This window comes from Stenella coeruleoalba, assembly GCF_951394435.1.
Source record: "Stenella coeruleoalba genome assembly, chromosome: 16".
NCBI lineage: Eukaryota > Metazoa > Chordata > Mammalia > Artiodactyla > Delphinidae > Stenella > Stenella coeruleoalba.
In genome coordinates, this window is record NC_137162.1 from 68,734,231 (window position 1) to 68,759,454 (window position 25,224).

General features: G+C 35.0%; 1 protein-coding gene across 6 annotated transcripts in view; it reads left to right on the forward strand.

Moving 5' to 3' along the window:
* The window catches only part of JMJD1C (jumonji domain containing 1C), a 308,561-nt gene that overhangs the window by 130,120 nt on the left and 153,217 nt on the right, over positions 1–25,224 (forward strand). For all 6 annotated transcript variants that reach the window (XM_079900215.1, XM_079900218.1, XM_079900211.1 and 3 more), the window contains exon 2: positions 553–717. Coding sequence is in view for 4 of the 6 variants with exons in the window: in XM_079900211.1 (XP_079756337.1) it covers positions 553–717 (165 nt within the window). In the remaining 2 variants the exon portion in view is untranslated. The remainder of the gene's footprint in view (positions 1–552; positions 718–25,224) is intronic.

The window sequence follows — 25,224 nt, forward strand, 5'->3', positions numbered from 1 at the left end:
GTTTTCTTCATTCTGTTAACGAGGTATATAACATTGATTGATTTTTCATATGTTGAACCATCCTTGCACTGCCTCCTGTCTTTGTAATTAAAGTTTTATTGGAGCAAAGCCAAACTCATTTGTTTACATATTGTCTGTGGCTACTTCGATACTACAAAGTCAGAAATTAGTAGTTATGACAGAGGCCATATGATTTGCAAAGCGTAAAATATTTACTATTTGGTCCTCAGAAAACATTTCCTGACTTCTGCTTCTAGAATCATCAGTATCAACATAGTTCTTTAGTATTTTTTTAGTAGATATTCGCTGGTCTGTACTGACCAATATTGTGTAAATTGCTTTTCTTAATAAACTTACAGTTTATCTTCCTGCCATACAATAGGTAAGGGTTATAATTTGGTTAAGGAGATGTTAGATAAATAATGATTTTTAAGAGAAATATTAATTCGAATAATGAATTTGTTAATGGCTTTTCTAATTTAACTTCATGGCTTATATTTTAAAATATCACATTCTGTGTTGTTTATGGAGTTTATGTTTTCTTTTCCATAGGTGTATGTGGAATTTGATCATCTTGAGTGGGATAAACGAGAGTGGGTTAAAGTTTATGAAGATTTTTCAACCTTCTTGGTGGAATACCACTTAATCTGGGCCAGAAGGAACAACCCTAGCCAGACTCAGGGATCAAAGAGCAAACAGATTCAGTGGCCTGCATTGGTAAGATCTATATTCCTATTTCATTAAGCATTTTCAGTTGTTTGTTTTAAAAGAATAAGACCTAAATATAAGTTTAGATTTATCTTAGTGATTATAGGTTAATATTCCTGAGGAGGCTCGGAAGTATCTGGCAGATATTTCAAAATATTGCTTTCATTTTGTTAAAGAATTCTGTGTGTCTTTTTGTTAGTACTCTTTCAGCATATTTAGTCCATAAATAGTTTATTCTGTTCAACTAGGGGAACCATGAATTGACAACTGCTGAGAGATACTTGATTGATTTGTATGCAGTGTGAAAGAACTGTTGAATGAGACTTTGTAGGTGAACGATAAGAGGGTACTTTTTATAAATCATTCAGTAGCATATAATTTTCCTTAGTTCGTTAAATTTTGTCAAAATTGAGTGAGTCATTGTGGATAATAGCAGATATTTAATGTGAAATTCCGGTTGACTCTTGAACAACATGGACTTGAACTGTGGGGTCCACTTATACATGGATTTTTTTCAATAAATATATACCCCTGTACTGTACTATTTACAGCTGGTTGAATCTGCAGATGGGGGACTGCAGATATGGAGGGCCAACTATAAAATTATATACACGTATTTTCAACTGCACGGAGGGTCAGGTCATAACCCCCATGTTGTTTAACGGTCAACTGTGGATGTTAAGGTAATAAGTAAAATTATTTCATATCAGGAGGTATTCCATTTAAGAAAATAGTAGATTTCAATAAATTCTCAATTAGTTTGCAGAGTTTTATAAAAGAAACATACTAACAGCAATATCATTAATTCTGTGGGAAAAAAGCCACATCTCTTTAACCATTGTTATCCCTGTTTTCTGGCAGGGTGTTCGGCATTTAATATTTATTCAGTTTGTTTGAATGAAATAATTTTCTTACATTAATATCAAAGAAATATGTTAAAGCCATTGAAACGTTATTTCATGTATTTGGTATATATATTATCAGGGTAGGTACTTCAGATTTTTTCAACATAAATTAACTACTTACAAGGATAGTTTTACTTGCTGAGAATTGTAGTGCTTAAAAATTTTCTCTTTTAGTTAGTTAACCCTTTAAAAGTCTGAGGAGTTAAGTGGTTAAAAAGCAAAGACAGAGAGGGAAGGAGAGAGATGATGAAATGAATTAATGGCATTTTAAAAAGAAAATATAATATGGAAAGATGAAAGGTGATACTTATGAGTTATAGTTTTGATAGGATAGTTTGAATACTCTAGGAAAATAAAGAAGATAATTTTATCCATAATAGATTTTAAAAAAATATTTGTTGAATGAATATGTTGGATTGTTAATATGAAGTTTTTTAAAATCGTGACTAGCATGCTTTTTCATTCTCTAAACCTTAACTCAAAAATTGGAAAAAATCTGTAATTATCACATATACGTGCATTTTGTATGAAAAGTCTCAAAAGCAGGAAGCAGTGATATCAGTAATACCAAAAAATATGCCTTAGTGTCATAGTTAAAGAATAAACAGAACTTTAGAAAAATCTTTGCCCTTTATGAGAGAGAGTTAAAATTAAGGTGAATTCCTAATGTATATTTGTAAATTACTGATTTGGGAGAAAATTTCTATTAGGAAATACTGTTTAATAATTTTTATCATAATTTTAGAAATTTGTTTCTGTTGAAAATCTTTTAACCTCACAGAACTACTTGAATAAGAACCAAACTTCTTTTTAAAATTCAACTTTTTTTTTAATATAAAAACAAGTACATATTATTAAAAACTTGGAAAGTGCTAAATGGTATAAACTAGAAAATCATAATCATTCTATTTTGGCTTCCAAGGAATATCTAACTTAATTCTTTGACATATTTTCTTATAAATTATATTTCTCTGCCTTTTTTTTTCAAGCACAGAATTAAATAATTTTTTTGAATTGTGGTGCAATGTGCTTAACATAGAATTTTCCATTTTACTTACGTTTAAGTGTGAAGTTCAGTGGCGTTAAGTACATTCACATTGTTGTACAATCTACAGAAATTATTCCATCTTACAAAACTGAAACTCCGTACCAATTAAACATCAAGTCCCCATTCCCCCCTTTTCCCAGCCCCTAGCAGCCACCATTTTACTTTCTGTCTCCATGATTTTGACTACTCTGTACCTATATAAGTGGAATCATACAGTATTGTCCTTTTGTGACTGGCTTATTTCACTTAGCACAGTGTCTGCAGTGTTCATCCATGTTGTAGCCTGTGTTAGAATTTCCTTCCTTTATATTATAAGGCTGAATGATATTTCATTGTATGTATGTACCACATCATATTCAGTCGTTTGTCTGTTGGTGTACACTTGTGTTGCTTCCACCTCTTGGCTATTGTGAGGAATACTGCTGTGCTCTTGGGGGTACATATATCTCTTTGAGACCATGCTTTCACTTCTTTGGAGTAAATATTCAGAAGTGTAATTGCTGGATTATATGATACTTCTATCTCTTAATTTTTTTGTGGATACTGTCAGAGCAGCCATACTATTTTACATTCTAGGCAACACTTGCTTTTTTTTTCAGTTTTTTGATAATAGTCATCCTAATGGATATGAGGTGCTATCTCCTTGTTGTTGTGCTTTGCATTTCCCTAATGATTAGTGATGTTGAACATCTTTTCATGTGCTTATTGGCCATTTGTATATCTTTTTCTGGAAAAATGATTCTTCAAATTCTTTGACCATTTTTTTTTTTTTTTTTTTTTTTTTTTTGCGGTACGCGGGCCTCTCACTGCTGTGGCCTCTCCCGTTGCGGAGCACAGGCTCTGGACGCGCAGGCCCAGCGGCCATGGCTCACGGGCCCAGCCGCTCCGTGGCATGTGGGATCCTCCCAGACCAGGGCACGAACCCGTGTCCCCTGCATCGGCAGGCGGACTCTCAACCACTGCGCCACCAGGGAAGCCCTCTTTGACCATTTTTGAATTGGGTTGTTTGTTTTTATGTTGCGTTTTAGGAGTTCTCTGTAGTATTCTGGATATTAATCCCTTATCAGATTTGATCTGCAAAACATTTTCTATCATTCTGTGGGTTGTCTTTTTACTTTGGTGATAATGTCTTTCCATGCACAAAATTTTAAATTTTTCAGTAAGTTAAATTTGTCTATTTTTTTCTTTTATTATCTTTGCCTTTGGTGTCATATCCAAGAAATCACTGCCAAATCCAGAGTCATGAAGTTTTTGTCATATGTTTTCTTCTGAGAGTTTGATTGCTTTAGGCCTTACATGTATGCTGTTGATCCATCTTGAGTTAATTTTTGTATAGGGCATTATATAATATAATATCAACTCCATTCCTCTGTATGTGAATATCCAGTTTCCCAGCACCATTTGTTAAAAAGACTGTCCTTTCTCCACTGAATGTTCTTGACACTATTGTCATAACTTCTTTTGCTGTATATGTAAGATTTCATTTCTGGGCTCTTTATTCTGTTCTGTTGGTCTCTATGTCTCTCTGTATGCCAGTACCACACTGTTTTGATTTCTGAAGCTTTGTAGGAAGTTTTGAAATCACGAAGTATAAGTTCCTCAACTTTTTTTATTTTCAAGATCGTTTTGGCTGTTTGGTGTCCCTTGAGAATTCCATATGAGTTTCAGGATGGATCTTTCTATATCTGCAAGAAACATGGGGATTTTTATAGGAATTGCATTGAATGTATAGATCGCTTTGGATAGTATTGATCTCTTAACAATAGTAAGCCTTCCAGTCCATGAACACATATCTTTCCATTTATTTATGTCTCTTTTAAATTTTGTTAGCAGTGTTTTATAGTTTCCAGTGTACCAGTGTTTCACTTCTGTGGTTAATTCCTAGGTAATTAATTCTTTTCTATGCTGTTGTATATGGAATTGTTTTGTTAATTTTATTTTCAGATTGTTCATTATTATAGTATAGAAATGCAGTTGACTTCCATGTGCTGATTTTATATCCTTCTGCTTAGCTAACATCCCACTCAATTGTGAAAAAACTGGAAGCTTTTCCGGAAGAGAAGGATGACACTTAGACAAGGGGAAAAAAAAGCATCTGAATTGAAAAAGAAGTAGTAAAATTATTTGTTTGCAGATGGTATGACCTTGTGTGGTCACACACACACATACACACACGCATATACACACATTAAAGCTAATAAGGCAATTCAGAAAAGCAGCAGGATACAAAATCTGTGCTTCTTTTAATCATAGTTTTAGCTGAAGCTGCATTAAAATTGTAGATCCTGGGTTTTTTTTACTTAATGTTTTATCCTATACATTTGTCCTCAATTTTTAAAGGCTGCATAATATTTGATCCTATAATGATCCATTTCCCTAAGGTTTGGTATTGTAGTTGTTTCTAATTTTTTGTGATTATAAATATCATTATAAATATGTAAATCTTTGTCTGAATCTGATTATTTTTAAAATTTAGATTCACGGTAGTAGAGTCACAAGGGTATGAACTTGAAAACAAGAAAAATCTAAAAATATGCTAATACTCTCCACAAATTATTTGAAAGTTGTGCTTACTACTATTGTCCCCAGTGTATGAGTGTTTTCATCTCAACCTGACCTTAACCCCCCAACTCCCCCCAACCCTGCCTGTAAGCATTGATTACTTATTTTCAGAACATCTTGTAAAACCCAAACAAACATTGGAAAAGGAGGATTTTTATAGTTTAAGAAGTGCAGAATTGAATGTTATTATTTTTATATCTGCTAATTTGATATTTTAAAATACTATTTTATTGTTTTAATTTGCATTTCTTTAATGGGATGAGTACTTTCTCATATTTATTAGGAACTTGTATTTTTGTGAACTTTTTTTCAGTTACTTATTAGGGTTTTGTGTTTTTCTAATATTATGAACTTTTAAAATATTATTACAGATACTGTAACTCTTTGTCGTATTTGTTTCGTGGTTTGCTCAGCTAGTTTTATGAGAGAAAGTCTTTTTGAATTGTATGTGTGTATTTAAAGAAAGTCTGTCTTATGTGATATCTTCCTTAATTCAGATAGTCAGGAAGTGTCTTCCTTTCTTCCTATTTTCCTTTGTTTGTTTCAGGGGGGTGTAAAAATTAATAGAACAAACAATTAAAATCAGAATGCATGGTATACTCTAGAAAATAATCATTTTAACTTTCATAAGACTTTGCAAATATTCATTTATTATAATACATGTGACTAAGAGTCTTGTTTATCTGTTCAGTAAAATGAGGCTTATTTAAGGAAATCTACAAGCAGCAGTTATGAAACTCAGAATTTTTAAATTCATATAGCATAATGAAATACTATACATACAAATTTGAGTTATTTTAGGGATACATATGAGGTAGTAATAGGCTGAAACACAGTAGAAAGTTAGTCTTGTTTTTAATTCTCTACAGATTTTTGTAGAGAATTAAATGTTTGTAATTCTGTGCACCTGATAGTTGCTTTCCTGTTCCTTTGTACTTAAACATATGTTTGTATTATCTTCTTTCCAGTTGTTTCACACCTTGTATGGTATCTGTTAAATATTACATGTTGGTTATATTATCTAGTCTCCCTCTTATTCTAAGAAATCAGTGGAAACCAGCAATATACCTGCTGGTTTTTGGAATCATGACAGGACAAAAAAAAACCCTTTTATCTCATTAACCTAAAGTTTACTTTAAAAGTTTAAAGATAAATAAAACTGCAATAAAATGTGGGACAGTATAATACCCAGGTTACTTCTCTGGAATTATCTCCTCATCTTTCTTCCCAGGATATCAATAGCAGAACATGTATTGGAGCACCACATATGTAAAATGCTGAAGTGGTGTCTTTTTTTTTTTGGCTTGGTCCTGTAAGATCATGGTACCACCTGAGGCCATTTTGATGATGGAGGCCAAGGTAACTTACATTTTTATGTAAGTTACTTAATATGTTGTAAAATTTTATTTTTTAATGAAGCAAAATACTCATGAAATCACATTTATCTGCACCAGGGAAAGAAAGTGTTGCATTCATAATTGAAATCAACGAATCGCCTACCTAACTGGGTTAGGGCCCTGGCTCCATCTCCTTTAGGAAAACTTTCTGTGGGGAGTGGGGCTTCGACCCTAACCCAGCTGGGCTGTAACACTGCTGCATTTTCTAAGGGGCTGAGTTTTCTACTCCTTTTCTGCTGACCCAGCCTTCCAGATCACCCCATCCAGAATTAATTTTACCATCTTTTGCTCCTGTAGAACATTGTTTTTGTATCTTTATTTTAACAACTAGTACATTCTGCTTTGTATTATACCTATTTGTTTACATGTCTGTCTTTCTCTACTAGATTGTAAGTTCTTTGAGGACAGGATCACGTCTTAGTCATCTCTATCACCCTAGGACTCTAGCACAGTGCCTTACCCATCTTAGACAGTGAGGAAATGCTTATTTTAAAGTGATAGATTTACTCTATCCCAGCTAGTGAAAAAGAACCCCACTGGGAGTTATAGCAAGTTTCCAGGCTATTACTTTATTATGCTAAGATCAAAGGACAAGAGAGCATCATCAGCCAGTTGTGGTAAAAATGTGTTTGTTAAGTTATCAGTTTTACATGACAAGTAGTCAAAAACAAACAATAAAAATGTTTATAATAGATGCCCTCTTTCTAATCAAATACAAATGTGATTCCTTAAGTTGTCATGGGGGGAAATGAACTTATATTTTCATTTTCAACTAAATATGCCAATCTACAGTAATTTATCTGAATTTCTGGAATGACTTTTAGGAAGCTCTGGCTTCTTCTTCCCAATGCAACTTTTCCTTCGCTAGATAAGTTATTCTGGTTTGACCAGGAATTGCGATCAGATCAAAAGCATGTGAACTGGGCTTCCCTGGTGGCGCAGTGGCTGGGAGTCTGCCTGCCGATGCAGGAGACACGGGTTCATGCCCCGGTCCAGGAAGATCCCACGTGCCGCGAAGCGGCTGGGCCCGTGAGCCATGGCCGCTGAGCCTGCGCGTCCGGAGCCTGTGGTCCGCAACGGGAGAGGCCACAACAGTGAGAGGCCCGCATACCGCAAAAAAAAAAACAAAAAACATGTGAACCTTCATCAATATATTTCCTTTAGGCTTTTTGCCTAGTGAAAATACTTTTTAGTTGCTCTCTGTTCTGAAAGAAACCCTCTCAAAGTAGAACAGAATTCGCCTCTCTTTGGGACAAACTTACATTTATGTCTCTTACATTGCCAAACTTGGTTAGATTATGACTTCAGCCAAATTTTACTGAAATGTGAAGATATGCCACATTCCAGATATGAAATGAGCTTTCACATAAATTCATTTACAGAGTTTTTACATATCGACAATTGAGTTTTCAGAATTAGAATTTAAGTTTTACAGTTCTTTGTACTTCAGTAAATAATGAAATGGTAGTAAAGATAATAAACCTTCAGGATTATTATTTCTCAGGAAGGTGAAGCACTTTAAGAGATCAAATTATACATCGTAAAGTATTAAATTTTTTAAATGACAAAGTCTAATACTGGAAAGGATTCCAGTGAATGAGCATGTCTTTCATTTCTTGTGGGTCATAAAATGACATTATTTGGGGGAAAGTATTATTTTGTAAGGACCATAAAGAAGTTTCTACTCTGTGATTCATTAATTCTACTCTTAGGAAATTATCCTTATAAAATAACTCTTAAGAAAGTAAAAATTATAGTCAGTTCACCCAGTGTTTATCAGATACTTAATATGAGCCAGATAGTCCTGCAGATAGAAAAATTAAAGGTATAATGTTACATGCAGGAAGTTGTTCATTAAGTCCTACTAAGGAAGAAGAAAAGAAACAACTTTGATGTCTGAAGATTTGTGAATGGTGTTGAATTAATTTTCTGAGAGGTTATGCAGCTTTAAAAATTATAATTATGAATACTTTAGAGAAACATGGACAAATTAAATTTAAGTAAAACACAAATCTTGATTACAGTGGTGTTAAAATTATGTACTTAGGAAGTATTATAAAGTAATTAAAATTATTCCTTTAGAATGGAAGGCATATGCTTGATTATAATGTTGTTTCAATTAAAAACAACTAGGGCTTCCCTGGTGGCGCAGTGGTTGAGAGTCCGCCTGCTGATGCAGGGGACACGGGTTCGTGCCCCGGTCCAGGAGGATCCCACATGCCGCGGAGCGGCTGGGCCCGTGAGCCATGGCCACTGAGCCTGCGCGTCCGGAGCCTGTGCTCCGCGACAGGCGAGGCCACAGCGGTGAGAGGCCCGCGTACAGCAAAAAAATAAAAATTAAAAAAAAAAGAAAACAACTGTTATTTCCCAAGATATTGGAAATTCTGATGTAATTAGTTTGTCCTGCAGTTTTTACTTTGGAAATAGTTTTCTTCAAATGAATTAGTTTAGTGGTTTGTTTTAGGCTACTGTTGATATACTTTGACATATGCTTTTTATGTTAATACAGCATTTTTTTTTCATTTTAACATCTTTATTGGAGTATAATTGCTTTACAATGGTATGTTAGTTTCAGCTTCACAACAAAATGAATTAGTTATATATATACATATGTTCCCATATCTCTTCCCGCTTGCGTCTCCTTCCCTCCCACCCTCCCTATCCCACCCCTCCAGGCGGTCACAAAGCACCGAGCTGATCTCCCTGTGCTATGCGGCTGCTTCCCACTAGCTATCTACCTTACGTTTGGTAGTGTATATATGTCCATGCCTCTCTCTTGCTTTGTCACTGTTTACCCTTCCCCCTCCCCATAGCCTCAAGTCCATTCTCTAGTAGTAAGTCTGTGTCTTTATTCCTGTTTCACCCCTAGGTTTTTCATGACATTTTTTTCCCCTTAAATTCCATATATATGTGTTAGCATATGGTATTTGTCTCTCTCTTTCTGACTTACTTCACTCTGTATGACAGACTCTAGGTCTATCCACCACATTACAAATAGCTCAATTTCGTTTCTTTTTATGGCTGAGTAATATTCCATTGTATATATGTGCCACATCTTCTTTATCCATTCATCCGATGATGGACACTTAGGTTGTTTCCATCTCTGGGCTATTGTAAATAGAGCTGCAGTGAACATTTTGGTACATGACTCTTTTTGAATTATGGTTTTCTCAGGGTATATGCCCAGTAGTGGGATTGCTGGGTCATACGGTAGTTCTATTTGTAGTTTTTTAAGGAACCTCCATACCGTTCTCCACAGTGGCTGTATCAATTTACATTCCCGCCAACAGTGTAAGAGGGTTCCCTTTTCTCCACACCCTCTCCAGCATTTATTGTTTCTAGATTTTTTGATGATGGCCATTCTGACTGGTGTGAGATGATATCTCATTGTAGTTTTGATTTGCATTTCTTTAATGATTAGTGATGTTGAGCATTCTTTCATGTGTTTGTTGGCACTCTGTATATCTTCTTTGGAGAAATGTCTATTTAGGTCTTCTGCCCATTTTTGGAATAGGTTGTTTGTTTTTTTGTTATTAAGCTGCATGAGCTGCTTATAAATTTTGGAGATTAATCCTTTGTCAGTTGCTTCATTTGCAAATATTTTCTCCCATTCTGAGGGTTGTCTTTTGGTCTTCTTTATGGTTTCCTTTGCTGCACAAAAGCTTTTAAGTTTCATTAGGTCCCATTTGTTTACTTTTGTTTTTATTTCCATTTCTCTTGGAGGTGGGTCAAAAAGGACCTTGCTTAATACAGCATTTTTAATGTCTATTCTTAATAGTACAAAGAATTAAGAGTTTCTAATAAAAATGACAGTTGAAACAATGACCAAGTAAAATATAATAAAGATTATTTAAGATTTGTTTTTAATTCAGTCTGAATTACTGTTTACTCCTAGATTTACATGGCATGATATGACCTTAGAGATCTTCTAGTCACAGATTCAGAGAATGTAATTGCTGAAAAAGACAACAGAAGCCTAGCAGTCATCTAGGAAGGCAATGTAATATATTAAGAACATAAGCCTTGATGTTGGATTTCCTGGTTCACGTCCCTACTCTGCCCTTTACTCTTAATATCTGGAAGAAATTAAATCATTTATTCTCCCTGTGTCTCACTGTCTTCATAATAGTAGTGCCTACCATGTAGAGTTGTAAAGGTTAAGCAGCAAAATATATAAATAAAAACCTCAGAACAGCAAGGTCCTACTGTATAACAGGGAACTATATTCAATATCCTGTGGAATAATGGAAAAGAATATTAAAAAGGAAAAAGAATGTCTATATGTATATAACTGAGTCAGTTTGCTGCACAGCAGAGATTGGCACAACATTGTAAATCAACTCTACTTCAATTAAAAATTAAATAAAAAAAAAACTTTTGTATAGCACAGCAATGAGTTTAACCAAACTGTACAGTTTTTAGGTGTAATCCCCACAAGACTGCCTCTCTTATAAGTTTGAGGGTTTCCCAGACCTATTCTTCAGTTTGATAATTCACTACAAGGACTCATAAAGCTCACTGAAAACTGGGATACTTGTGCCTGTGATTTATTGCAGAGCCAGGATGCAAATTAAAATCAACAAGGGAAGAGATGCCTAGGGCACAAAGTACAGGAGGGTCTGTCTACACATGGACCATGATATTCATAGATAGCATTATCTCCTTCTGGCCACAAAGTGTGATAATTGCAGAGTATTGCCAACCAGAGCCTTTGCTGGCCATAGTTTTCATTGGAGCTCAAGCACATACTGTCTGCATATCTGAGCTTTAGTCTCTGTTTCTTTCTGGAGATCAGACTAGTACCTTTAGTTATCACTTACTCTGGAAGTTGAAACTGATATTGAAATATCCAAAGTCCCCATCATAAATTAATTGTTGGACAGTCCAGTGGCCAAAGCCCTGAAGCAAACAAAGACACTTATCACAGGGGTCTAAAGATCACCTCCCAGTAGCTGAAATCCAGGCCAGACCTCTCTTTGGGTAGGTAGGGTTGCTGCTTCACTAGACAGGCCACTCCCATAGCCTTTAGCCTATGCTGTCTTACGGCAATACAGTCATATTTGTCTAGACATCTGCATTTAGTATAGCATTTATATGATAGTCACAGTAATAATAATAGTATGAACATACCCTACATTTGGAAGTGCCAGTGTGGACTAGGGATAGATTTAAAGAAGCTGCTAATCTGATTTATAAAGCCATTACATACATTTTCATATTCTTGTAGTAATTTATTATTTATTTCCCCTCATGATCTACCACTATTTGTACCTTATGATAAACTTGTACAGAACTGTTTAGTATAGAAATTAGCTGATGGTTAGCTAAATCTTGGTATTTCCCAGACCATTCTTTTTCTATCAGTATTACATTCTGAGAAAGCTCAATTTTCTGATACATTTAATTATCAGTATTATTATAAGACTTACATAAGGTAATTGAATCTTACAGTGACAGTGTTATGTCATATCGTAGTATGGTCATGAGATAGTTCAGTTTCACTAAAGAACAATGTCAGTATTGCAGAGGAATTTGCTATGCTCCTAACAATTGAATCTTGCCCATATATCAGATATTATTATGGACAGGCTTAGTTAACAATTGGCCCTTACTCATTTTTTTCTGGATTCTAAGTCAGTTTAGAACAAAGTCAATCACCCTGTCTTAGTTCACAAGCTTGTACTAAGACTGTTTTCCATTGTGTGGTGTTAAGAAGTAAGGCCCACTTCTCTACTACAGGCAGTACACAAGGAGTATTGAGAATTATATTAATTATATTAATATTATAACAGTAATACATGATATGTCTTATTTTGATCAGTCATAGGGGGAAGGGCAGTCATAGTGCATTGGTATAAATTACAGGTGCCCCAGAAGAACTTCCATAGGTTTAGAGGTATGTAGGAATCCCATGGGTGTGCTATGTGAGCCTTAGCAGCTAAGATGGAGGGCCATTTTCCCAAGGCTATTTTGACCTCAACCTGTCAAAAGGACCTTTTGGGTCAGGGTACAAGTCCTTTCCCAGTGCTGGTGCCTAGCATTATTTGTTGAGTCTGCCTGACCCATTTCACTAAAACCTCATTATTTTCATAGGCTGATTGCCATCCCTTGCCTTCCTCCTGGAAGAGACATCCCTCTAATCTCCTTATTCTAGTTAGTAAATCTTTTTCTTCCTAAGCTTGGCCAGGTGTCAGGATCTGCCTCAGTATCTCCCTGACTTTCTTTTTAACTGTTACAGATGACAAGAATCAAGAGATTGTATAGTTAGCTCATTTAAAAAATTTTACATTTCTTTATCCAGTGAGCCAGATCTCTACAAATTGGATCCATCATTTCTAAATTTCACTGGTAACTTTCACCTCTCCTAACTGATCATTGTACAGCTACAGTTCCATACCATGGGTGGCCAAAGGGCCACCTGGGAGTCGAAAGGTTTGTCCTCCACCATCCTGTCATTCTTTTCCCAAACTACATATTTGAGGTGGTTAGCATTTGTTGCATAAATCCCACTTCTGACACCAACTCACTAAGCTCAGCCAATTGTACAGTTTGAGCAAACAGTCTCCGCAAGACAGCCCTTCTGACACCATTGCAAGTTCAAGGCTTTTGAAAACCACCCCCAGGTTCAATTAATTAGCTGGAGGAACTCACAGAACTCACTGAAAACTGTTACACTCAAGCCCATAGTTTGGTACAGAGAAAAGATACAAATTGAAATCAGTCAAAGGTACAGACTCCCATAGGAGTCTAGACGTGGAGCTCCTGATCATCTTCTTTTTGTGGAGTCGTGGACAGTGTTATCTCTTCCTGGCCACAGTGTATGACAGTATGCATAGATTATTGTCAAACAGGAAAAGCTAAGTCAAACCTTTGGTTTTGATTGTTTTTACTGGGGCTTGATCACAAACTGTTCACATGGCTGACTTTTAGTCTCTAGCCCCTCCCAGACTGTCAGACTAATATCTTTAGTTATCACTTCCTTTGGAGGTCACAGGTGATAATGTATGGCTCAGAGCCCCATCATAGGTCACAGTCACTTATTCTTTGGATATAATTTATTAAAAATCTTTATATCCTAAAATTATTTTGGAATCTTTTTCTTGATTATTTGACCTTTCTATTATAAGTATTTCCCATATCTCTTTGTCTTTTTTGTTATGCTTGGAATTGCTGGGGATTTTTATTTTGTTGCTGTTATAATTCATAGCAGCCAAAAGCAGCTAGCCATATAAAATAAAGGTAGAGATTGTTGGTTGCGTTTTCTTCTTGTCCAGAAATATGGTTGCCTGTCTACCATGTGTTCTCATTTGAGAAATTATTTTCAGTTCTTGTGGGGAAAAACTCTGCTTTGGTGTTGAGTTTTAAATGCTTGCCTCTTTACAAAAGTAGCTTCTCTTTCACTGTATAAATACTTTTTTGTTTTAATTTATAAATGGTTACAAGTAACTTAAAATGAAGCAGCATTATATATATGTCACATGATAATTTCATTCAGTAAATATTTTTTAACATTTACTGTGTGCTAAGCATTATGTAAGTACTGTAAATCCAACAAGTATGGTCCTTGCTGTCTGACACAATTATTTAAATGCAACTGTGAAGAGTTCTATGAAAAATACAGATCTCCCTTGATACTGTTGTAAAGTATATTTATACTTCCATTTGAAAAAATATGATGTAAGTTTCTTACATGTAATAATATAAGTAATATAACATCGTTAGGTTTTTGAGGGCTTACCAAGTTCCAGGAATTTTTCCCAGTGTTTTTGTATCATCCCTTTGAGACTGATATTTTTATTATCCCTGTTTTACAGATACGCAAACTTGAGACATGGTATAGTTAAGTAAGTTACTGAGGAAAGAAGTAACTGTATTGAAAAGTTTAAATAATTATGTAAGATTAAAAGTGATAATCTTTTCTCATTCTCTTTCATGTATTTCCCATAGGTATCCCTAGTTAACAGATCGTTATATGTCCTTTTAGAATTCCCCACTTTTCCTCCCTTCTCAGTAAATATGCAAATATTCCCCAAAAGTCTTGTTTTAAAACTAAATAGATAACTTACTATGCATGTACTGCTTTATGAATTAAACGTGATTTTGATATCTTAAGGTTGTAAAGTTGAAATGGATATGTGAACCATGAAAGATGGGCAAACCATTGTAGCATCTTGTAAACTGGGTAAACCCAAAGATAATTGTGCTAATCTTGGGGCTCCCCTAGGGATTTCAAAGAATATAAGAATGATTTCCAAGGTCTTTTCTATTCTTCAGGAGGATTTGAAGGTAAGGTGTATCAAAGTAATCCACTTTCACAGTGGAGAAAAGCAGGGCTAACCTTTTTGGGTGAAAAAATAATTACAGATTAAGAAATGTTTTTATCATTTTGAATGTCTGTCTCCTACTTTTAATTGAGTAATGCCAGGAAATCTCTGGTATTCTGTCCCCACCCCACCCAGTATTCCGACATATAGTGTGTTTGTGGACAAAGTTTATCTTTTATAATCTATGAAGTAGTGGTCGATAATATATATGTAGTGGTGGTAGGTACGGGTTTGGATGAAGTCTTTTGCAGTCCTTTTCTTACTATGATGCAGCACTGCTATGTACTGATAGATAGATTGTGTAACCCTAATACTGTTATAATTTTAAATTAAATGCTATTTAAGTTTAGTTTTTCCTCTCATTGGAGTACAAGGAGTCCATTTAAATATAGCATATCTGAAGAACATTTGAGTAATTTTGGAACACCAGATGAATTTTATTTTGGAAAAACAGTGATGCATGTAGTCTGCTATTTCAGCTTAATTATGGTGTTACGGAGCTTTAAATCAGCTTGTCTTAAAACTTCATCATTGTGTACTCCAAATAAAGCTGGATCTGCTTAACTCCTGACTTGGTACCCCTCTCATCATTACATATTATCTAAAATTAATGCACGTGAGCAAACAGTGTCTTTTTTGAATAAGTACCTAGAGAAGACAACACAGAACACAGAACAAAAACTTCTACAAAGTCTTTGCGTCTTTCTCTTAAACCAAGAGCTACTCTCATACAACTGTCCCTCAAAAAATTTTTTTGCCTACTGCTCAACCTTTGACCTTTCTTTGTTCATCCACAAACTGCCTGAATCTTTCTCTTTCAAGAGAAGCTTTATACCCTTTCTTATGTAAATAAATTTCTCACGTAAATAAAAAACCTCTGTTTCAGGGTTTTTATAAATGGTATGAAGGCATTAGGGAATCCTTGTGATAATGGAACAGTTCTGTATAATGGCTATGGTGGTGGTTACATGAATCTTGCACATAGGATAAAATTGAATAGATTGCGTGCACACACACAACTATGTAAACAACATAGTTGACAACTATGAGTGCATGTAAAACTGGTGAAATGAGATTTGTAGTTTGTACCAATATCAGTTTCCTGGTTTTGACAGTATGCTATAGTTCTATAAGATGTTACTGTTAAAAGAAACTAGGTGACTTTTTTGCAACTTTTTTCCCTCCTTTCCTGTGAAGGTGTAATTATTGCAAAAGAAAAAAACAGTAGGTCATAACACATGTAAGAGAAATTTGAGAAACACTTGCTTTTTACTTTTTTTTTTTAAACAAAGTCTCCATTCTCCTCAACAAAGTGCTGTTAGGCATTTATTTTTTAATTAAAGTAGATTAAATTTTTAAAAAGTAATATAAAGGTTATTGATTAACACAAATAGCCAAAAGATTAGGAAATGATAAAAGTTGTAGAATAAACTAAAGAAATTGAAAATTCAAATATAAAATACTCTGAACAATAAAGGTAAAAGAAAGTAAATGTAAAAGTTAACTAAAATAGTAAACTTATTTTCAGAAATAGAAGAAAGTGAAAGTATATACAAGTTCATATAAAAGTCCCTGTTTAGCATGTTCATCTCAATTGTAATAAAAACATAACATCATTAATTTCAGAGATCTAAAAAATGATATAAAAATGAAAAAATGGTTAAAAGAAATGGTTAATATAAGGAGGATCCAGCTAGTTGGACACAGTAAATAATATAATACAATTAGAAATTTAAAAATTAGAGAAAAGATGTCAAAACAATGAAAAAACGTGAACAATTTGAGGTCAAGGAAATTAAACATGTAAAATTTCATTGGCGTTACAGAAAAAAAGACATCCGGTGACCACCTTTCTATTATCTCTCAGTAATATGAGGGAAGTTCATTGATGGGACAGTGAATTCATAATGACCTTCTTTAAATCATTTATTGAAGTTGTGGCTAACTTGTACTTATGTTTACAGTTAAGTGCCTGATTACTATAAAAATGATAATTTGGTAACGGTTTTAAAAAGACTTCCGAATGTTCTTTGGTTCTCAAAAAGTGTCAATCAGTTATTATGAATACATTTTCCAAATGAAAATCTAATTTTCACCTGCTTTGCTTAGAATCCTTCAGTGTCTTCTCATCTTAAGAAAAAGACTAAACATCCATTTATAAGACTTTGCGTGATCTTGCCCTTCTAGCCGTATGAACCACCCACACACCTCACCCCCTGTTGCCCCATTGTTCTTCATAGCCCATCCCTGTAATTTTCTTTGAATTCTTAAAAAATACCATATTTTCTCCTGCCTTGGCACATTCTGTTCTCTCAGCTTAGAACACTTTCCCAGTTAATTTATACCTCAAATATTACACGTCACTTCTTCGTGGAAGTCCTCTCTAAACTCATGGTCTAAATTGAGGAAAGTACTTAGTAAATTTTCCTAATTTCATTTATCACAGTTACAATTTTACATATTTTATGTGATTATTTGATGAATGTCAGCCTGCTGGTAGATTGTATACCCCATGGAGGCAGGACCGTGCTTGTTTTTGTTCAGCATTGCAATCCCTCTCCTTCGTCAGTGAAACACTGAATTAGACTTACACTTCATCACACTCTCCTCTTTATTTTTGACTGTTTTATTGCTTTGTCTCTGTGCTGTGTTTCCTCTGACCTGTCTTCTAGTTTATTTACTCTTTTCAGTGGTATTTAATAAGCTTTTATTCATCCATTGCTTTTTCAAAAATTTTCAACAAATCTATTTTCTTATACCTAGAAGTTTTTTTGTTCTTTTCCAATTCTGCTTGCCCTTTTTATAAAAAAATTAAAAATTCTGTTTTCTGTACATATTTCTAAAGTTGTCTTTTATTTCTTTAAACATACATTACTTGTAATTATTCTGTTAACCTGTGTCTGTTAATTCTCACGTCTTAAAGTTTTTCCTGTTTTGCTGTCTCTGCTGGTTCTCAGCCATGCTACCCTGTGTTTAGTTAATTTTTAACTCTCCACTCCCCCTTTCCAGGCGAAGATGGTTGGGGGATTTTTGTGAGAATATTGTTAGGCCTAGAATGAAGGTAGATTTCTCCAGAGAGGATTCGCTATTCAGTCTGCCATATATCTGGGGTGACACCATCATGATGGTCTTAGATCACTTTAAATTCAAAGCTTAAAGTTTTTTGTATTACTAAGGTAATGTGAATGAATCTGTGTGAGGGCTGATTTGTGGTTACAACTTCAAAGGAATTTTTAAAAATTGTATTTGCTCACTACCAACCCAGCTTTCTTTGCAGACCCAAGAAAGTGGAAAGAATCGGGTAGGTTTACTCTTATCTCAGGTGTGATTTGTTAGCCCTTTGTGGTTCCAGGTTAGTGTGGGTGAGTCACATACCTCCCACAATGCTATATTCTCTCTATACCTAACTGCTTATGCTTAGCACTTCCAAAAACTACCATACAGTTTAATGTCTCTGTTCTTTTGTTCATGGTTTTTTTGCTAGCCTTCTCTCTGAGCAGACTATGCCTTTTGCATTCTGTTACTGTTTCCCCAAAATCTCTATAAACTTCAGCTCAGGTGTGCCCCCATTCAGCAAATGCTCTCAGGGTAACGGTCTCTATGCAGGTCCTGTTTTTTAATATGACGATTTAGAAGTAAGTGAAATTAATGTTTTCTAGGAATTGCAGACCTAAAGTTAGTGTTGTACTAATTTAATCCATGTTTTCCAATTATTCACATGTAGATTGTAATTGGTCATGAGTTTTAAAATTGTTTGCTCATATAGATCCCTTCAATTCATGTCATGTGTTGGTACTACTTCTACGCTAAACTTATATGACTTTGAAAATGAAAAAAGTTGTTTTAAAAAATTGTTGATATATTTATTAATCATAAGTAAAATGGTAGAATGACTTCCAAGTTAATAGTAAGGTTTTAAAATACATGAAAAACAAACATAAGAAAGCACTTAGTATGTACTTTTCAAAGTTACAGGAAAGATTTAAGTGTTCATTTGTGAAATAACATTGAAACAAGTGGGGAGATCTTTTCAGATAAATAATAAGTAAAAATATTTTTATTCCTTTTGCCTAATTTTATGGGTAGAAATTTTTGACATTACGGGATGCTTAGGATGTAGAAATAATAAGTACTTTCCTCTTTAGTTATAGGCTGGATTGCTTGTAACATTAAGGGTTTTTAAAACCCTAAATTTCTAAATAATATGTTTATTTAGAGACTGTTTACTTACCATCAATTCTTACTGCCTGAAATCTGTGAATTATTCTTTCAGTGAATTTAGGATGTTATTAAATCTATTACCCTTCCCTCATACCTCCCACAATGCTATATTCTCTCTATACCTAACTGCTTATGCTTAGCACTTCCAAAAAATACCATACAGTTTGACATCTCTATTCTTTTGTTCATGCTTTTTCCTTACCTATAAAGTCTTTTCACCTATTTCTGCTTATTAAATCCCTACTAATCCAGAGTAACTCATATACTGCCTTCATTTTAAGAATTCCGTTGACTGCAATCAGAGAATCCTCTTTGTAAGTACATATAAGACTTTTATAAAAACATTCAACATTTCTGTGAGTCCTTGCATTCTAGTCATTGCTGTATGTGCTTGCCTTCCCTACTTTTCTTTGAGCACTTTGAGGGTAAGAATTGATGATGCTTTATTTTTATTTTTGATTTCTCTTTCCCCAAGAGATTGCCTTAGAGGTATCTCTATCCCCAAGGTACTAGAGCATAGTATCTTGAACATCATTCACATATAGTATGTGACAACACAAAAACATTATTGATAACTTTTTACTTCATACCAGGCACTTTTAAAAGTATCATCTAGGGCTTCCCTGGTGGCGCAGTGGTTGAGAGTCCGCCTGCCGATGCAGAGGACACGGGTTCGTGCCCCAGTCTGGGAAGATCCCACATGCCGCGGAGCGGCTGGGCCCGTGAGCCATGGCTGCTGAGCCTGCGCGTCCGGAGCCTGTGCTCCACAACGGGAGAGGCCACAACAGTGAGAGGCCCGCGTACCGCAAAAAAAAAAAAAAAAAAAAAAAAGTATCATCTAATAAAATCTTTACAACATTCTTATCATCTACACTTTGCAGGTGAGGTAACTGAAGCTTATGAGGCAAGCAACTTGTCTGTGGATCTACAGCTTGCGATTGGCAGACCTGGGACTAAAGCATAGGCTATCCCCACCCAAGGTCCTTATATTTAACCTTGTAAACTATTTGTAGAAATGTATCATACTTATGGATTATATAAAGCTTCTTGTTAGTCATGTTGTGAACTCTGGACTAGTCTTAAACAACTAGTACATCTCCATAGTCTCATGGTGTGAGGAGATGACACAAATTCTCATCACTGACGCAAAGCTTTAGCATATGTCTAAAGACATATTAGCATATGTCTCTTATTCTTTTTTTTTTTTTTCGCTACGCGGGCCTCTCACTGCTGTGGCCTCTCCCGTTGCGGAGCACAGGCTCCGGACGCGCAGGCTCAGCGGCCATGGCTCACGGGCCCAGCCGCTCTGCGGCATGTGGGATCTTCCCGGACCGGGGCACGAACCCGTGTCCGCTGCATTGGCAGGCGGACTCTCAACCACTGTGCCTCCAGGGAAGCCCTAGCATATGTCTCTTGATGAAATACTGAGACTTTTTTTGGTACCTTGATGACACTTGAATGTTTTCTTAACATTATCATTGGTAAGCAGTCTTTGGGTTGCTTTGCTTTAAAAATGGATTATACTTAGTAGGCTTTGGGTCTTAATTTTCTTTTTGATAAACCTTTAAATATTTGTTTTTACTACACTGAGTTCAGGATAAATGCCTTGGGCTCATATTAACAAATACAGTTATCTTTTGAAAGTTTTTTTTCTTTTTAAACAAAAAGATATAAATTTGAAGGTGACAAGAATCCAGGCTACATTATAGCTTAGAGAATAAAATGTTTTCTGTTTCCATCCCCTGTTTGAATATGCAAACAGAAAAAGGATTGCATGGCACAGTTTCTGGGTTTTTAATGTTCCTAGGACTTTCTTATGCTGCTTTATACCAGGAGGAGTTGAGAAGTGGTTACGTTATTGTCCATTTACCGAATATATTTTCTCTATTCAGTTGTATGTTTTTAGCCCCTCCACCTAAATAGCTACTATGCTGAAAATGGAGGTTCTTGACTTAAATTAGGTAACTTGTTCATTTGCATATTAATTATGGGCAGGTTAAGCCTTAGAGTTGCCATACTTTAAAGAGGCCATTTGGGATCTCACTGAGGTTAATGTTTTACTGGAGATAGGCAAGCAGCCTCAGCTAACTCCCAGTAATTCTCGTTTCTCATTTACAGTTGTGTAAATCATTAACATTTTCTTAATATAGTTTCACATCAGCACTGCTGACAACCTTGAAACCTAAATCTGTGAGTGTGTGTATAACACTTAAATGTAGGACTTTTATTTTAGCCTTATATCTGGCATTTTGTCTTTGTTCTTAATTTAAAGGTAATAATAATTTAAAATAACTTAATATCTCATTAGGTGAAAACAAGATATAGGGTTATAAATATAGTTTTATACTATTTTTTTTCAAAATAAGTATAAGATAGGTGAGAAAAATCAATACATATGTTTGTATCTACTTATATGCACTTAAAGGAACTCTACAGTAATCCTGGTTACCTTCATGTATATGTTTCAGATGGGGGTATTTGTTGGGAGTATAGATACAGGAAAGGAGAGAAAAAGGGATGCAATTTCTTCTGAATATTGTCTTATGTATTTTGAGAACCATTGGAATGTATGGTCTATTAAAAAATTTTTTCAATCTGTTTACTCATTGACCTCTATGCCTTTCCATGACTGCAGTTAAGGAAACTCATTTCCTTTGTCTCTGATTGAATGTTCATGTATGAAAAAAAAAAGAATCAGAGATTAGATTGTAAAATGTATCTATATAATATATACTTGTATAAAAATTTGTTTTTCATTTTTTACCTTTATTCCATACTGTGGAATAGTAAAAGTTTGTTGAAAATGGCACCCTTCAGGGGCCAACTTTACTTTTAACGTGAAAATACAGTTGGTATGCCATATCATGTAGGAGCACCTAGATCCAGACATTTTTAAACTCCTTCTTTTCCCCAAAACTGAAGTTCTCATTAGCCAATGAAAATTTTTTTAATACTTTAAAAAAATTTATCTACTTTTGTTTGTTTGTTTGTTTTGGCTGTGTTGGGTCTTTGTTGCTGCATCCAGGCTTTCTCTAGTTGAGGCGAGTGGGGGCTACTCTTCATCGCGGTATGCAGGCTTCTCACTGCAGGGAATTCACTTGTTGCAGAGCAGTCTCTAGGCACGTGGGCTTCAGTAGTTGTGAAACGTGGGCTCAGTAGTTGTGGCTCGCGGGCTCTGGAGCTCAGGCTCAGTAGTTGTGGTGCACAGCCTTAGTTGCTCTTCAGCATGTGGGAACTTCCCGGACCAGGGCTTGAACTCATGTCCCCTGCATTGGCAGGCGGATTCTTAACCACTGCGCCCCCAGGGAAGCCCTGAATTTTAAACTAGTTTTTAAAATGACATTTTAATTGAGCCAAATTATGGTATGAAGGAGAAAGGGTAATACACTGTGACACTGACTGATACTGTAAGGTAATTTAAAATAGTAGCAAAGTAGGAGGAAATACAAACAGACTATTGTTTATCATAGGCTAAGTGCCTTCTCTTAATTGATTTTTCTTTTGGCCTTATTTTAGTTGTTTTTTTTTCTTTCCAGCTACTCAGAGAAATTTTATAAGTGGTATCTAATCCTACTTTAAAAATTGCTTTTATTTCCTGATTATAAAAGTTACAAATGTTCATTCCAGGATTTTTGACAGACACAGAGAGTTGTAAGGACTAAAATATAGAAGTCATCCTTAATATTTGGCCAGAAATAACCACTGTTAAGAATTGGATCCACTTTCTTTCAGGCTGCCTGTACTTTTTTTCTGTCTTCTTTATGTAAAACATCAATAGCTTTACTTTTATAAGTGCTTAAGTACAATTTCTGAAAAAATTAGTTTTTGAAAAAACATGCATACAGTAACATTCATTTATTTATCCTCACATACAGTTCGTGAGTTTTGGTAAATTTATAGGCTCATGTAAGTGCCACCACAATCGGGATACAGAATGGTTCCCTCACGCTCAGAAATTTGTGCTGCCCCTTTGTACTCCTGACCACTGGCAACCACTGAAATGTTCTTTGTTTATAGTTTTCACACTTTACAGAATGTCATATACTATAAATGTATTCACACCGTATGTAACCTTTTGAGGCTGGCTTCTTTCATTTAGCATAATGCTTGGAGATTCATCCATGCTATTCCATGTATCAGTAGTTTGTTGCTTTTATTAATGAGGAGTATTCCATTGTAACATAGTTTGTTGATGCAGTTACTCATTGAAAGATAAATTCGGTTGTTTCTAGTTTGGGGTGATAATGAATAATGCTCCTAAAAACATACATCTACATGTTTTTGTATTAATATAAACTTTACTTCACTTAGGCAGATACCTAAGAGGAAGACTGCTGGGTCATTATGGTAAGATGGTATTTGATTTCTTAAATAACTGCCAAACTGTTGTCCAGAGTAGCTGAAATGTTTTGAGAGTTCAGTTGCTCTTTATCTTCACTTGATATTGTCGAGTTGGTTTTTGGTTTATTTTAGACATCCTATTAAGTGTGTAATGGTACATCATTGTGGTTTACTTTGTTTTTCCCTTATAGTAATGGGTGTTGAGCTTTATTCATGACCTATTTACTATCTGTTTTCATTAGAGAACTCACTGATCAAATCATTTGCCCATTAAAATTTTTTTTAATATTTGAATTTTGAGAGTTGTTTTTATAAAAACTTTGAATATAAGTCCTTTTTCAGATATGTGATGTGCAAATATTTTCTCCCAGTCTGTAGCAACAGTTTTTTAAAATAGAAGTATAGTTGATTTACAGTGTTGTGTTAGTTTCAGGTGTACAGCAGTGATTCAGTTATATTTATGTATACATATTTTCAGATTATTTTCCATTGTAGGTTATTTCAAGATATTGAATATAGTTACCTCTGCAAGTAGAGCAAAGATGTGAAGTGTATATATATTGACAAAATCTTTATTCTTATATGCTATCTAAGTTAAAATTTGTAACTTGTAAATATATATTCCTTTTCTCTACTCCAATCATGAAATCAGCCTAGAATGTATTTTCTTCATTCCTCTACTACCTTCTCATCCTGTGTATGCAAGACTTACTTCTTTTTTTTTAATGCGGTACGTGGGCCTCTCACTGTTGGTGGCCTCTCCCGTTGCGGAGCACAGGCTCCGGACGCGCAGGCTCAGCGGCCATGGCTCACGGGCCCAGCTGCTCCACGGCGTGTGGGATCTTCCCGGACCAGGGCACGAACCCGTGTCCCCTGCATTGGCAGGCAGACTCTCAACTACTGCGCCACCAGGGAAGCCCAAGACTTACTTCTTAATATGTTTAGTTGTCATTTTTTCTAATCATTCTCACTTTTCTTAATTTTATGTTTAATTTTGAGAAAAGATTTAGAGAAAAATATAAGGATAAAGCTGGTACATAGTTCTGCCTACAGTACAAAATTTCCTGAGATATCTATACTTCCTTTAGTGCAATTGGCCTGCTTCACCATATATTATATATATATATATATATATATATATATATATATATATATAAAATAAAAATAGAGTAGGGTTTGGCAAACTTTTTCAGTACAGGGACAGATAATAAATATTTTAGGCTTTGCTGGCCACATGATTTCTGTCACAACTCTAGGCAACATGTAAAGGAATGAAAAGTGATTGTGTTACAATAAAACTTTATTTATAAAAACAGTCCTTGGACATAGATGCTTGGGTCCAGCCCCCAAAGGTTCTAATTTAAGAGATCTGAAATGAGAACTGAGCATCAAGGTAAAAGCTGCACAGGTGACTCTAATGTGGAGTTAGGTTTGAGAACCACTTATTTAAAAGAAACTGTAATACGAAATTAAGTTAAACAGATAACTTGAGAACTTAAAAGTGATAGAAATGTTTCTATCAATTCAGTTTGATCAAATGTAGTTAAGCCAAATGGATCTTTTGGGGGAAATTCAATATAAATTTCAAAGCTCTGTGTCTTTCCTTTAGCCTAATTGGCAGACATGACAGTTTCTTTCTGTGCCTTAAGTCTTGTCTTCTTATTCAGGAAAACACAAAATTACAGCAGGTTTTCATAGGAGCCAGCTAACAGTAGACA